The 14,720-nt window shown below is 44.1% G+C and overlaps 1 protein-coding gene across 1 annotated transcript in view; it reads right to left on the bottom strand.

Moving 5' to 3' along the window:
• Positions 1-119: 119 nt before the first annotated feature.
• Positions 120-14,720, bottom strand: part of LOC117160082 (A disintegrin and metalloproteinase with thrombospondin motifs 7) — a 42,901-nt gene continuing 28,300 nt past the window's right edge. Inside the window, exons 3-19 of the mRNA XM_033340509.2 lie at positions 13,644-13,865; positions 13,154-13,320; positions 12,589-12,879; positions 12,314-12,403; positions 12,107-12,231; positions 11,883-12,029; positions 11,319-11,477; positions 10,810-10,954; positions 8,195-8,287; positions 4,621-4,830; positions 4,062-4,176; positions 3,717-3,977; positions 2,722-2,839; positions 2,225-2,339; positions 1,272-1,522; positions 742-959; positions 120-430 (exon numbers count right to left, since the gene is read on the bottom strand). Coding sequence (XP_033196400.2) covers positions 120-430; positions 742-959; positions 1,272-1,522; positions 2,225-2,339; positions 2,722-2,839; positions 3,717-3,977; positions 4,062-4,176; positions 4,621-4,830; positions 8,195-8,287; positions 10,810-10,954; positions 11,319-11,477; positions 11,883-12,029; positions 12,107-12,231; positions 12,314-12,403; positions 12,589-12,879; positions 13,154-13,320; positions 13,644-13,865 — 3,038 coding nt within the window. The remainder of the gene's footprint in view (positions 431-741; positions 960-1,271; positions 1,523-2,224; positions 2,340-2,721; positions 2,840-3,716; positions 3,978-4,061; positions 4,177-4,620; positions 4,831-8,194; positions 8,288-10,809; positions 10,955-11,318; positions 11,478-11,882; positions 12,030-12,106; positions 12,232-12,313; positions 12,404-12,588; positions 12,880-13,153; positions 13,321-13,643; positions 13,866-14,720) is intronic.

Below are 14,720 nucleotides of genomic sequence, written 5' to 3'. Positions count from 1 at the left end.
GCGTTGCAGATTTAAAGATACGATCCGTGATTCCGTGAATGATACCGACCGATCGCTATATTCGAGAAGGATAGGATTTTCATATCGCTACACTATTATCGAGTGCAAAGTGACTTTTGTTATTTGTTTATTGGTGGACGTCGTTTCGAAGCAGCTTCGGCGTCCTCTTGAATTTTCTGTATATATCTGACCGCATCCATACCAACTAAAGTAAATTCCGTGCTATTGCCGGGCGGTTGGGGCTCGAAATTCTTAGGAAAGTTGAGGGCGTCGTTTGCTTCGTCGCGTTCCAAGACGATGGTGAGCGTTAAATTTGTAATATTTTCCGTGTCGATCACCACCTCGCCTTTCTTCACGCTGTCATGTTTCTTTACTTCCATATCTTGCTTCATCCGAGTTCCCAATTTCCGTTCAGAGAAACGTTCGTCATCTAAATCATACGACGGATAATTGCTTTCACTTTCCTGTTCTTTTTTCATGCATAACGTTACGCGTCGATAAATAAATGAAAATGCCGTAGAAATAACTACGTATTAAGGAATGAAATTGGACGAAAGATCCTAATGGTAGAATTTCCAAGGAAATATAGAAACACAGAAAAAACTAGTCGAGCGAGGTCGATTGAATCATTTTAGCGGGCTCGAACGCTTGGTAGTCGTGTTCACCTTCGGTGATTGATTTAACGACGCGATTGATCGTTAGATTACTGGACGGAGGAAAAGCGAGACTGAGAGCCGGTACTTTTGTCCTTTTGCTCGTGTTTCGCGAGAACGTTGTCTCGTTTCTCTCGGCTAGTGCACAACTCTCGTTCTTTCGGCTTCGGTCCTTGACAGTAGCTGTCAGCGATAATATCTACATCCAGCTCGGAGTGGCCGACAGGACGTACACATTTGACGGCTCGTCTCTTCTCGCAACCAACGACGCAGGATGTGCAACCTTGCCAGTCACCGATCATCCATCTGCGATAAACATCGTTACGAGTAGCAACGTAAGTTTCAACGAATTAGAATAACTAGATGGATCGTATTCTCCTTGGACGAAATCTCTCGTCGTCGCGCGAAGGATCTTTCGATCTTTTTCTCGACGTTCGGCCATCACACGGACAAACATTGCTCGCTTTCTGTCTTAGGTTTCTCGGCTTTGAAACTCGAAACTTACAACGTTATATATCAACGAGGACATCGTGATTGAAATTTTAAGCAATTCGGCGGTATTCGCTCGACTTTTGGAGTTTTCTAATTAAAAGTATGTAACGAACGTGTCGCTCTAACCTCGGCAGGCAGGGTGCTCGATAACAGGGTCTCACTTTTTCCTCCGGTCTCGGGATGCTCTTACAGAACGTCTCATCCACGATGCCAGCGAGTTTCTCCAAGCAACGAGGCTTGGAAATCTGTTCACCGGGTCCGCAATTCGCGCTGCACTTCTCCCAGTCGACGAAATCCCATGAAAACTCCGGCTTACGAGGGCTCTTTTCTTTCACACCGAACGAATACCTCACCGTCACGTTTTCTTTCGGCAGAATCTATTCGATGAAACAACTTACTCGGGCAACGAAATTATGCCGAGTACGTAGCAACGAAACCACTTTTCCACAGTTCAGGCGAAATATTCCAGGCGAGCAGTTGTTCGTTGGTAAACACAGTTACGTAGGTAAAAAATATTATAACGATAAGTACGTTACGATAATCAGAATTATTATAATTTCGCGAGAATCTCTGCTCAAAGGGATATAGACGCGAGTGTCAAATACGAATTTACTATTCGGGTAAATACGTTGACTCTCAGTTTTCGAAACTTGGTTCGAAAGTTCCGTGATTTCTAACGATAAAAGAACAATTGCGTTTCGTACTCGAACGATTCGGTTGGAGAACGAAGGAATCTCGTTGGATTTAAGCAACCTGCTCGTTTGTCGTTGGTAGTAGCAGCAGCGGCAAAGATATCAGGTCGGAACGTAGTAACGTTCCTTTCCAACGACCGCTTGGAAGATTTTACGAATAGCGTCGCGTAAGTGCGAGTGGTAGCGATAGAAGCAGGCGCAAATATCGCGTAATAGTAATTAGTAATTAGTTAGGTGGCGTTGAACAGAACTTTCTTCGTTTCGCTGCTCAAGATATGAACGCGTAGCACGACTCGATAAGAAGCGTCCAAATTTGGACACCGTGTTCGAGATACCTTATCAATCTGTCAGGCTGGCTAATTAGAGGACCGCGTTCGTTATGTTTACCAATATAAGCAAATCCTTCGTGACTGGCCCCGGTATGCTGAGAACCTCCTGACTCGCTCTTATCGTTCCTAGCCACGCCCTCGTGCCCGCCACATCGAACATTCCTAAACGATCCCTGAAATGATCGCACATAATGAAAAAACAAAAGCAACGATTAAATGCGCTTGAATCAAACGTACGCTGAATGCACAAAGTATATATCTCACGAGTAGGAGCACGAAGTACGTCTGGAGAGACTCGTGTTCTTTAATCGGACGTTTTAACGATCAATCGACGCATTTCTTTTCTCTCCTCCGCGTTTCTCTAAACGACGCCATTCTTAAAGAACCGATCGACGTTAAGTATGAAAAATAAAAAATAAAACAACGTTCTATCGGCTTTTACGGTACGGTGATATAAAATCTACGATTCCTTTAAAAAGAATACGACGAAGAGAGGAAATATTTTACTCTGTCGAGAGTCAAGGTGTTCAAGTTCTTTAGCGCAAGTCAATTTACCCATCAATTAACGGTTTTCCGTCTCTGGTCCTCACCACTATCCTGGATTTAGAGGGCTCGATCTCCTCTAGCCGGACGTTGGTCGCGCCGACCGGGACGTCCACTACTTTCCTCGGCTCTGCCATTGAAAGTTTTCCCCTCTCGATTATTAGAAGTTTTATACCGAGTGGGACGTGCAGTATCGATTCGGGGGATCGCGAATACGAGATTTATTCGCTGATAGGTTATATCGGTCTGGTTCGAAAGCCGAGGGAACGGATGAGATTCTTCGGGAAATACCTTGGAAAGTTCTCGCACTTTTCACGGATCTAGTGCCTTTATCCGCGAGGAATTTCAACTTCCCTAGCCGGCGTTTTATTTATCGCGATTAGAGATTCTTCCGTGTCTAAAAACTTTCGCCGGCTTTTATATTAAATCAAACTCTCGGCATTTTTTGATCGGGGCATAAACTATTCTTCTCATACCACGTTCCTCTCTTTGCCTTTACGATTCAAACCGACGAGTTTCTACAAATTTAAATTAATTTTCCACGGAAAGTGCCTAGTCGTACGATGTAGAAAACTTTTCGATCGATAAAGTTGTATGCCAACGACGAGGTAAAGCGATCGAACCTAAAATAAAAACGTACGATATTTTTTAAGCGGCCAGTTCGACGCTTACTCGTAGCTCTTGACTTTCGGCGATTCCTAATAATCTTGCAAAGGAAAACAATTTTAACGATATTGGTATATCGTTATAGAAATATCTAGAAAACGAAATAAAAGCAGACGTAATTAAAATAACGCGTAGGTACGGTTGAAAAATGCGCAAGTTCTTGGAGGATAGTGCGCTGCCCGAAAGAATGCCGAACGACCCACCTCAGTCGGTAATAAAACGTCGGAATAACTGTAAAACAAGTTATAAAGACTAAAGGCCGGCTAATACGATGAAACGCGCGACGATATTTCGAAAAGGGAAGAAATCATCTAGAGGAAGAATCGGGTAATTACACTCACGAGACGCCGGACCGATCGTTATCACGGCCTCCTTCAGGCTACACGAAGTGCCATTACCCTTACAGACGCCACACGCATCTTCCACGGCGTTCGACTCCATATTCAGGTCGCAGGGAATCTCTCGACAGACACCTCCGATGCAGATGTCCCGAATACTCCTGTAGCAGGTGGTCCCGTCGATGACTCTCGGTCGGAGCGAGGCCACCACGTTCGTTTCGCTTAAACAGTAAAGGCCGCACGGATTTTCCGAAGCTTGTAGATCTGCCGATCGACTCGTGTAAGTGACTTACATAGCCGGAGACGATGTATCGACGAAGAATTCGATATATCGAAAAAGCTAGTTACCCTCGGGTAGCTTGTAAGCGGTCCATCGGTGAAGTTTCCCGTCTTCTGGAAAGATCCAGTTATCGAACTCGCTGCACTGGACGTCGCGGAAGGACGGCGCGTCAACGTCGCACGGCTGGAATTCAGTAAAACTTTTAACGACGAACATGGTGGTTGTGCAAGGTGACCCAACTTGAGATTTGCTTGGAATAACATAGGAAAATGGTTACGTAGATATCGGTTGAAAATTCTACGTCGACGGCGAATAAATCTGTACATCGTAACGTCGTATCGCTTGATTTGCTACGATTCTCTCGGATTCGACAAACGAAACGCATTTTCAGCGAATGTTTTCAAAGTAAAGCGTTTTTTTCGAGAGACGCGGTTTTTTCTCGGAAGTCATGGAAACGATAGCGATTTAGATCTTGTAAGCTTAGTAAAAATGTTTTCCATCCTTCGAATTGGAGTATATACGACGAGTTACGCGTTACGATAAACGAAGCTTTGATAAGCTTCGATTTTACCGTAGAATATATTTCTGTCCGATATATCTCTGCTTGACTTTTCCGGTGTTACTAACCTTCGTGGCGCATATTTTATGACGTTTTCTGTCACCGCGACAGTAAGCCCCGCCGTTGGACGGCGAAGGATTGATACATCGTCTGACTGAGAAAGCCACGCCGGAACCGCAGCTTCGGGAGCATCGACTCCAAGCTGACCAGCTACCCCAACCACCGTCTACGACTCCTGGTCGTTCGCCGACCAACAGACATTTCATTCCGTAACACCACTGCAAAGTTAATTATCGATCAATTCGACCAACCTGCCACCGTTTTTAAATTAATCGCGTCACGAGCCGTCTAACGATCGTTACGCCTCTCCGTTCCTCTTATCGTTGCGTTATGGAAATTTCAACGAAAATGGCGATGTTTCTTTTCTCTGACATAGCCGAACAGAATCTGTTTAAATAAACTAGTCGAAAGAGCGGAGGGAAATTATTCCGAGTGATCCTGACGCGTCGCCGTATCTTTGTTATAAACAAAAAATATTTCGAAACATTAAACACCGGGGAAAGAAATTCGTCGAAGATAGATGTAGAAATGAAAAATTACCATCGAAATGAACCGTTTGAAAGTTCGAATCAAAGGATAACGTTGAAAATTGAAGGAAAAGCGAATTTTTCGATTTCCGATATTTTTTGCGGTCTCCTGTCTTCAAGTTGAATAGAAAAGACAAAAAATCTCAGCAAATTTTTCTCAGCTGTCGAAATTGAAAGCGAAAAGAAGCAAGTTGCATCGTGACGTTACTACCTGCCGTTTGTCGTCTACTGTTTCCGTATATTTTTCCGAAGCTATTCGATCGGTTTTAATTGCAAGTGGCGGAAAATACTCGTACGTTCGAACAACGTGGATGATCGAATTACACGACGATACTTATCCGCTGTTACGATCTCGCAAGTTAATTCTTATACACGAGAGACCATAGCAATCAGAATTCCATAAGGATACCGGAGAAACTCGAAAGTACCTTTATCGCATAGTCAGAATAATAAACCAGCCGTGCTTCCGTCGCTCCTTTTCACGAGGTTTTAGGAAGATTCGAGATTCGACGATCTCGCGAAGAGAATCGCGTCACACTCTGATTTTTACTTGAATCGAAAAATCGATTTATCAACCGGAATACCGGCTGTGGTTGTACGATCACGTTTCGCTACGTGACGGAAGGAGACCAAAAATATTTCTCGATAACGAATGACTCGAAAATGCTGGGAAACCCGCAGAAACGTGATAAAACGGTCGCGGATGAGAAGAGGGATAGTATTCGTTCGTCGGCTCGTTCTTTGCGAATAATTAAACTCGATAACCAGTAACGCTGAAAAGCAACGCGAAAGCGAAAGTAACAACGCGGCTCGGAGTTTGTTCGTCTCGACTCGACCCTTTGATCCGATCGTGACGCGTTTTAAGACTTTCGTTCCGATGGCACCACCGTTACGAGCTTTCGCGATAAACTTTTCTTTGTTATTATCTCTTTGCGAATGTCTATGTACGTACCGTCCGGTTTAAAACAGCGTCCTCTGTAAGTTGTATTCCGACTCTGTTGCGGTTTTAATTCGCGCTAAGCAAACTCGAGCTTGACGAACTTGTCGAGAAAACGCGCGAGGGCTGAAATAAAATCTTGACAAATAGCATAACCGAGCCGTTGCGGAGCGATAAGGCGAATTTGCAGAGCGCTGCTGTTCTCATATGTAACGAGTCGTTTTTAAGGAAAATTGTGTTTGGGATTCATCGGCGCGAAGGCTTCTACTTCGAATTCAATCGCGCGTTACAACTTTTCTCGCTTTTATCGATTACAAGTCAATTAGAAATTTTAAACTCGCCAATGTGTTCACTTCGTAAGAATTTTATTATTCTTCTTATTTGAAAATTAATCAAAGCATCTGCGAATCGAGTTACCGTTAGTGCGTTTACTATGTTGCAGGCATCTATCGTGGCATTCTGTCATCGCGACATCTATCTTCGTTTCGCAGCTCGATTTTCTCAAGAAGCAACTGCGAAGGCGTTACTTTGCAAGTTGATTAAATTTATCCTCCACGATAAGCAAGCTTATTTTTTCTTTTATCTGCTATTCATTTCGGAGACAGGTTTGTATTACGGTTGAACGGGGAGTTTGCTCGGTGGCTAAGACGAGAGTTAACGCGTTATGAACCCGAACGCGGCCTCCCTCTGCGACGTGAACTTTCGCACCACTTTGACATCATGTATCATCTGGAGTCAAATATAGCGGGAAATTTGCATACTTATTGAATCTAGTCTTTCGCCGGCTCTTGAAAGACAAACTGACAGTTACCTCTAAATATATGTAAACCGACGTTATACACCGATGGAAATAGCGACTGGGTGGTCCATTCGTTTCGAACGTTAAATAAATTTTGCATTCGCTATATACTAATCGTTTCGATATTCACCATAAGCGCGATTTTCGTATTTTAAGCGATTTAAATTACTGTTACGAATTAATTACGCGAAATTGATATATCGGTGCCTCGGCTATGGACGATACGGCCTAAAAACCGCGGCGAGAAGATTAGTCAAAATAAGTTTATCGTCGAGTCGACGAGAGCGTGGAACACGAAGGTAATTTTTCTCTTGTCCGATGGCCGACTCGTTTCCCAAAATATATAGCTCGTTTTCCATGCGCCAGAGTTCCAAGCGCTTTGATCCGTGCAAGCTGAATAAGCCTAGCATGTTCGATGAAGCACGGTTGGCATGGTTGGCAAAGCGCGTGAGGTGAAAGCTAGGTGAAAAAACAGCTGCTCCGCATGTGGCAGGCGCAATGTCTTAATCAGAGTCGCATTGAAATTCAAACGGCCGAGAAGGAGATTTTTATCCGGGTCGGTTTTACCGTCGGCCCCTACTAGACCAGTTTCTTGCAAAAGTCTTGCTGTAAAACGGCTGCTCGCGTATTTATAGAGAATTATCGCATATCTAAACAATACGTATCATTGCAACGCAGAAACGTACACGTAATTCTTTCGCAATCGACCGCGTCGCGACGCGTGATGCCGCGTCGCACGCCCGACAAAAGCTTGCAATCGACCCCCCCGATGTCCCGGATCGTTAAACCTCTTACACTATCCGTTACTCGAGAAACCTTCCAGTAATTCAGATATGTAAATGCGAGCGTTCGCTGGCCGTAATATAGATCGTACGATAGAATACGAGCTTGAAGATGAAGCGCGATACTTTTTCTGTGTAATTACTGGCTTATTTATAAGAGCGTTTATTCCTCTTTCAGGGATTATAAATTTCTTGAAGGAGAGGCAGCGATAATCTACCGAGTTTCGTAAAAACGTCTCTACTTTACGCGAGTGATCAATTTCGAAAGCAAGTGCCGTCGCATCCTTCTTCGAGAATTTTAACCTGTTCGAAATCGAATACAGCCTTGGATACGTAAAAACAGACAGCCCCTCTTATCGTCGTCGCATCTACGATACCGAAATATCTCTGAAACGAAGCGCCTTGGTTGATCGAATCGTCGATCCTCCGGTATTTTCATTAGCCGAGTAAAATTAAGTGACGCGGAGAGATCAACTGCCGGGATCAGGGACAGGTAGTGGTTAATTCGTCTTTGCATATTTCCAGGCAATAATTTACTCTGTTCTCTCCGCAACGCGTGCCCTCCGCCGCTGGTTTCCTCGCGGACACGCAACCCCTTCCCGGAATGGCACACCTCAGGGTTTCGCAGTTCTGAAAATGAAACGCGATCGTATTGGCGGGGTCGAAGCTGGACGTATGTGTCGTGGCGAATGCGATATCGCGAAACGATAGGCCTACTTCGAACGTCGCTTATCTAAACCGAACGACGCACGGCAGAACGTATTTTCCTAAAAGGATAAGGTAGACCGCGCGTAAGGTAGAAGCTTGCTGTGGCGAACGACAGATGGTGCCTGTTCACGGGCGGTCTGCGTCTATCGCCGTTTATCGCATCGGTATCGCGATTCCCGACGACGATTGACGAGTTGGCGACCCGTGGACACCTCGAATCGCCAAGGGAACGCGACCAATCCTCGAACACGTACGACGTTACGCTGTCACTACGTAAGAAATATCGCTTCTTATTTCCCGGCCTAAATCGAAATCGTGCGATCGAAGTAGTGGCAAATGTTCAAATTTAAACTTTGAAGTACCGAACTTTGTCGGGATAAATGATCGAGAGCTTTTCGCGATAAAATCAACCCGAAGGTCGTTTCTTCGAAACTCAACCAGTTACTAAAATGTAACTTTATCAGAACCGTTTCTTCGCTTATTTCTACGCACGACAAATTTCGAGGCAAAGAATTCGGTAGCTTTGCGTTGAAATTTCGAACGTTCGAATTAAACCTTTTCCGTTAAACGAACTCGACGATAGAAATCGATCCTGTTAAATAAGGAATTTCGATCGTTGATAAAACGAAAGTTTAGAAGAGTACGCGAACCGATCCGCTTGGTACGAAAGGCAATTTACGATGTCTAAAATAATCGAGAAACCATGTTGTCCGACAACGTAAACGTAATTATTCTCTGTAGTTTATTAGGTTTAAGCGACGCAAAGAGAATGATAAATTGAATTACATAAATTATATGAAATTGCCTTAGTAGTCGAGGCACCTTTGAATTCAGTCGCGTTAATATATCTGTACTCGGTACTCTAATTAAATTCTCTGAGATAGGAAAATTAAAGAAATTAACTTCGTCTAAAGTATAGCCACTTAAAAGCAAAGGTTTGTTCCATCCGGCCCCTTGATTAGAAGGTTGCATGGTGAAAAGAGAGCAAGTTAAACGGCGCTAATACGTAATTGAAACGATACGCCTGGAGCATCGAGGAAAGTCGTAATTCTTTTTTCTCGGACGTGAGACACGAATACGTGGAAACAGGTGCGAAAAGAACGGCATTCGACTCATATACGTTGCAATAGATGAAAAATAATCGGGTTTTCCGCGTTTTTCGGACAATTTCACCGTTGACGTGCTATAAAAACGTTGTAACGGATCGGTATCAACAGGACGCCGACAGGTCGAGGCATCAACGCGGCACAACACCTCCCGGGCGATCCGCGGGTACCAACCGCCAACACCAGAGGGCTACGACGACAACGAGTCTGTCTATCTCGCTAGCGGTCGAATATACGAGCGAACGATACAAATACCGCACCTAGCGAGACTCCCTATACGTCTAAGGCAGGGACTACCGGGCATAGCCTTACCGACGAGTCCACCGGTAGTCCCGGGACGAAACGCAAAACTCTCTCTTTTCATTCGCCATAACGTCAACATATGCTCGTGGAAGTAATTTTTTGTTCGTCAAGGCAAACAGCTAGACAAATTTAACTAATTTCGTATGCGCGGACGGCTTAATTAACGCGGCAAAGTCGTTGAACAAAGCTGAAAGTGTTTGCAGCTGCCGCTTTACACCGGCCCCGACTGTTACAAATACGAATAACTTAATGAACAAGTGGAACACATTAATGAAACCGCACCAGTTCACGCAGTTACGGGTGAACTTTCTTTTCTGCCGTAACAGGAAGGAAAAGAAAAAAGAAACTGAATCTTTGTTTCGCCGGTGCGTATGCAAATATCAAACAACGACGCGTATTAACGCGTTTATTACAGTTCCTGGAAAACAATGTCGTTCGATAAATAAACGATGCACACTCTGAATTTTCGTTAAGTTCGTTAACGTTCGCGTCACCCTGCCACGCGCGTCTCTATGTTTTCGTATTTAATTATAAAATTACAACGGCCTCGTGTTGGCCCATCATTAACGATTTCAAATGACGAAATAACGAGGCTGTTTGACCGAGGTTCGACGCGACTGCCGCTCGGTTTACGGTCTCCCTCTCGTTAAATCAATCGAGCTACGGCGCGAACGTTCAAGCTTATGAAAATATTGATTTTCGCCTTTTTAAAGGTGCGAAGATAAAACGATCGATCACATTCGCGTTGATCGAAACAACGAAAACGTTATTCTCGCGAACGTTTCAATTTTCGTCGTGGATCCAGTTTTCAGAATCCAGCCAGGCTACATATTCTTTCTTGGCCCCGACGAAATATGACGGAAATATAAAAGATATGGAGCTGCATGCCGCGCCGGCGCATAATATTACGTGGAAAATACGGTTGCGGAAGAGCCACGTAACGTAATATCCCGCTGAGAATAGGAGCTGGCTACGAAGAAAGACAAGTACGCTTTAAAAAAAATAATACAGAGGCAATTAAATTTGCTTTCTTACCATGCCCAGGTCGCATTGCCGTGCATCAGAACTGTACTGTATCCGACATTGGTCATCCGCGTCGTACACTACACCTGGAAGAAGGTCCGTGCTGGGAAACTCGTGATTTTGCTGCTCGTCTTCCAAACAAAATCCCAAACCTGTCCTGCAAGAATAATCGCACGGATAATCTTCTTTAGCGTTTGCCAACTATCAGCGACCTAAAGAAGCGTTAAAATATTTTGCTTTTATTAGCGATAGTCTTCCCTCCCCCCTTTTTTTTTTTGGACATCCGCAACGGTATTAAGCAAATAGGGGAGTTTGATAAAATCGTAAGAATTTTAGCAACAAGAAGGATAGAAATACACTGTTCTTCCGTTTCGGAGTTCTGGAAGAAATCCAATTTTATCGTGGAATTTTAAAGCGTTTTTCGGTCAACAAGGTTCTTCGCTGCTTTAAAATGAATGAAAGCAAAAGCAATCTCGAATCGATCTGATAAAGTTCCGGTGCTGTACAATGCAGTTTCTTACTCGATGTACGATTTCAGCGAATTCCTCGAACACTCGGACCATCTTTTCGTGACATACATGTTGCCGGGATGCATGACCGTCGTCTCCACATATCCTTTTCCACGACGAACAATGCCTGAGCAACCATTTTCCTCTTGGACGTCGTGCGACATGCCTAATCTATGTTAAAAGTTCATCTCAACCTCGAGACGAATAAATAACAAATCCAACGATAAAAACGTTTTAGCTTTATGAGAAGGTCCTTCGTCGATAAAGGTTAATATTCTAAACATATTGTATTATACGCTTATTAGTTTCACGAGTACGTTGTTTCGATGAAGGTTACTTGAAAGTCATTTAAAGGTCATCTACAGTATTATCCATCTTAATGTCAACCGTACGTAATATCATTTAGAAGTTACAAGTTAATGGAAGTGGTATCTTACGAGGCTTGTTATCGTGTTACATTCTTTGGAACTTCTCGTGAACCTTCACATTTCGAACTGTAGTATTCTTCGGCGTAAGAAATGAAAAGAAGAAGAAGAGGAAGAAGAGGAAGAAGAGAAAGAAGAATGAAACTCGTACGTGTGTCCGATGTGATGAGCGATGTGGTATCCTGTGTGTAGGCCGATATCATTTATAACGACAGCGCCTTTCAAAGGGTCGCAAGTTCCAGCGATCGTCGAGGTACCGGTGAAACCGCACAAGTTCGCCAAATCACAGACGTTACTCCTGGTTAAACGAATGAACGTTGAAGCTCGTTCGAGGTTAAGTTGGATACGCGCAACGTTAATTCGATCGCAAGGTACTTTGTAATGAGAATAGCGCAGTCGTGGTGATTGGGGTGTGAATCGTCACCAGGGTTGATCGTTTCTTGCCACTCCTGGAAGTATTTTAGGCTACTGTTTGGATCTTTAGTTATCGCTACAGTCATCTATATTCGTGATTTAACGTACGTGATATCAAAGCGATATTAAAGAAGAGGTATAATCGTATCGTAAAGTAAAGAAAACTACCTGGTTTTCTTGGGCATGCATTCTTATGATTCTAACAACGGTTAATTCCATTGGAATGCCTAGACTATCGTCGTGTAACAATCCTGCGGCCTGAAACACGCTTAAAATTAATAACTTTTAGCGATCCTGTTATTACCAGAAAATAACGCAGGTACATCCGTGTTATGTGTTGGAACGTGCTTTTGCCTATTTTTAACCCTTAATGGAAGGCAATTAGGAGTAAAGTAGGGCAAAGTTAGTACCATGTTGAGCAGCGTCAGCGCGTAATTCTCGACGTCGAAATCCTGGCGATAATCGAGAACGGTCTTGTCGAGTACCAGCAGCAGTTCTATCGTGTAGGATTTAGTCTGCTTCTTAGGTGGGTGGCTTTTCTGCGAACTGAAAGCGCGCTTGGCAATGGTTTTGGCCATATTGCCGGTGACATTACAGAGAATCTCGGCGTTCCTTCCGAATTCGTCCGGACTCTTTTTGTAGACGACATGCGGGTGCTCCGTTTCTTTGGTAAAGTCGTGACCTGCCACCGGCTGAATCGTGTACCACGATCGTTTCGTTCTAATATATCCGGCCTGCAGATGAGAACACCGAGATTCCTTCTAGTCGGATTTATCTTACGCCGGGACTCTCGGCCCACCATATTTGTTCGAGTCGTTTGAAAGCTTTATCCGGAAGGCTGCCTCTCGTAATTTAAAAACTTTATCCCTTTGTTCCGAACAGACCGCGAGTCAACGTCGCGTCTCTAGTTTACGCTGGAAAGTTTACACCTTAGATAGGCCAAATCCGATATATCGTTCAAGATTTCAAACGACTAATCGCCAAAGGAATATAAAAGGCGATACTAACGAGGCCGTAACAAGTGGACAAGGCGCTGTTGCCCGATTGACCGAGAACGCGACCCTGATAATGACACTGGCTGTCGCGTATTTTTCGCAATTTTAAATTCTTCAAGAAATCATCGTTGCCTCCAGCATTGGAGGTTCTCGATACCTCGTGCTCTTCCACGATAGCGCCTGAATAAAATGTTTCCGTATCGTATTCGGACTGTACATGTCTAACTTTATAGCTTCTGTCTGATATAAATAAATTGAAATAAATCGTTCGCCCGATTTATTTGTCTCTTTACAGAGAGAAAGCTTTAGCACGGTATTATACAATTTAAAATCGATACGTTGCGTTGCATCGGGAAAACTACTCTACTCTGGCAAATTTATCGCGATGAAACGGCACTTGCGACGTTCCCGACTCGTACAAGCAAACGTTAGCACGTTCGTTTTTCAAGGTTGCTCGGTGAAATTAGCATAGACACCGGGTATCGAGGAGATTTTCGACTCGCCTGGAGCAACGAGACGGGAATTCGGCCGAAGCTCGAGATGATGTTCCTCGTCGTCGATTTGCAAACGGTAGTGAACAGCGTCGTCGGGAATCCTATCCGCGGCTGTTCGATCCATGTAGAAGGAACGCTTGAAGTGATGAGGTATTCGATGCGACACGAACTTTCCATCCGACCTGACTTTCCTCGGGACCACGATCTCGTATCCGGCGCGCGTGCTACGCCCTTGAAAAATGAATCGTCGTTATCAGGCTGTCGCCTTCCTTCGATCGCGTCTCATCTCGTCGGGAACATCTTCCATCCGACTCGAATTCAATCAATTATTCCACGGAGAATACCAATTTTCGAGTGAAACTCCTTGCCGGAGGCGGCGGAATCAAGGAACCTCGACGTTTCCCTTCGCTTCCCTTCGGAATACGTGTCTGCCTTGATTCTAGGACCTTCTGAATTCCTTCATTACCATAATCAGCGTTATCATAATCATATATCATTGCTGGAGGTTCAGCGCTAATAATCGTATCAAATTAATACGAAGGTAGTAGCGTCGGTAAAGCGAATGCATAATTAACAACGTTAACATCCACGTTTACATAAAGCGCTTACCTTATACCGCTGTCGAATTACGTTAGATAATTAGCTTCAACTTTGATATTTGAACGTTGATCGAGCCGAGTCGATGATTAAACAAGATTCGCGACTACCGGCGTTTCTATAACGCGCCAGCTACGAGATAAGTTTTTCGTTTACCTAGCTTCGTCCAATGATATCTACATAGAAGGTAAATGCTTAATTCTCGTAACGAAGCAAATTAGAGCGTGGCCTACAAATTTTCCATCGTTTCACAATTCCGCAACGGTCGGGTTCGACATTTCCGATATTCAGTAATTTGCCCAAGCAGATCGAGTTTCCTCGTTGAATCGACCGCGGCAGAGCGCATAGAAATGCAGCGCTGTTTCGCGCTTCTCCAAGATATTTCTTCTAAGGGCATAACTCTGTTTGCGCATGCCACGCTTCACGACTACAATTTACGCGTCGGTTGTTCCGTGTTCGTTCGATACCTACATGCCGGCGTGTTTTGCG

Source organism: Bombus vancouverensis, chromosome 2 (genome assembly GCF_051014615.1).
Source record: "Bombus vancouverensis nearcticus chromosome 2, iyBomVanc1_principal, whole genome shotgun sequence".
NCBI lineage: Eukaryota > Metazoa > Arthropoda > Insecta > Hymenoptera > Apidae > Bombus > Bombus vancouverensis.
Note: the sequence above shows the minus strand (reverse complement) of the source record. Positions and strands in the feature narration are given on the sequence as shown.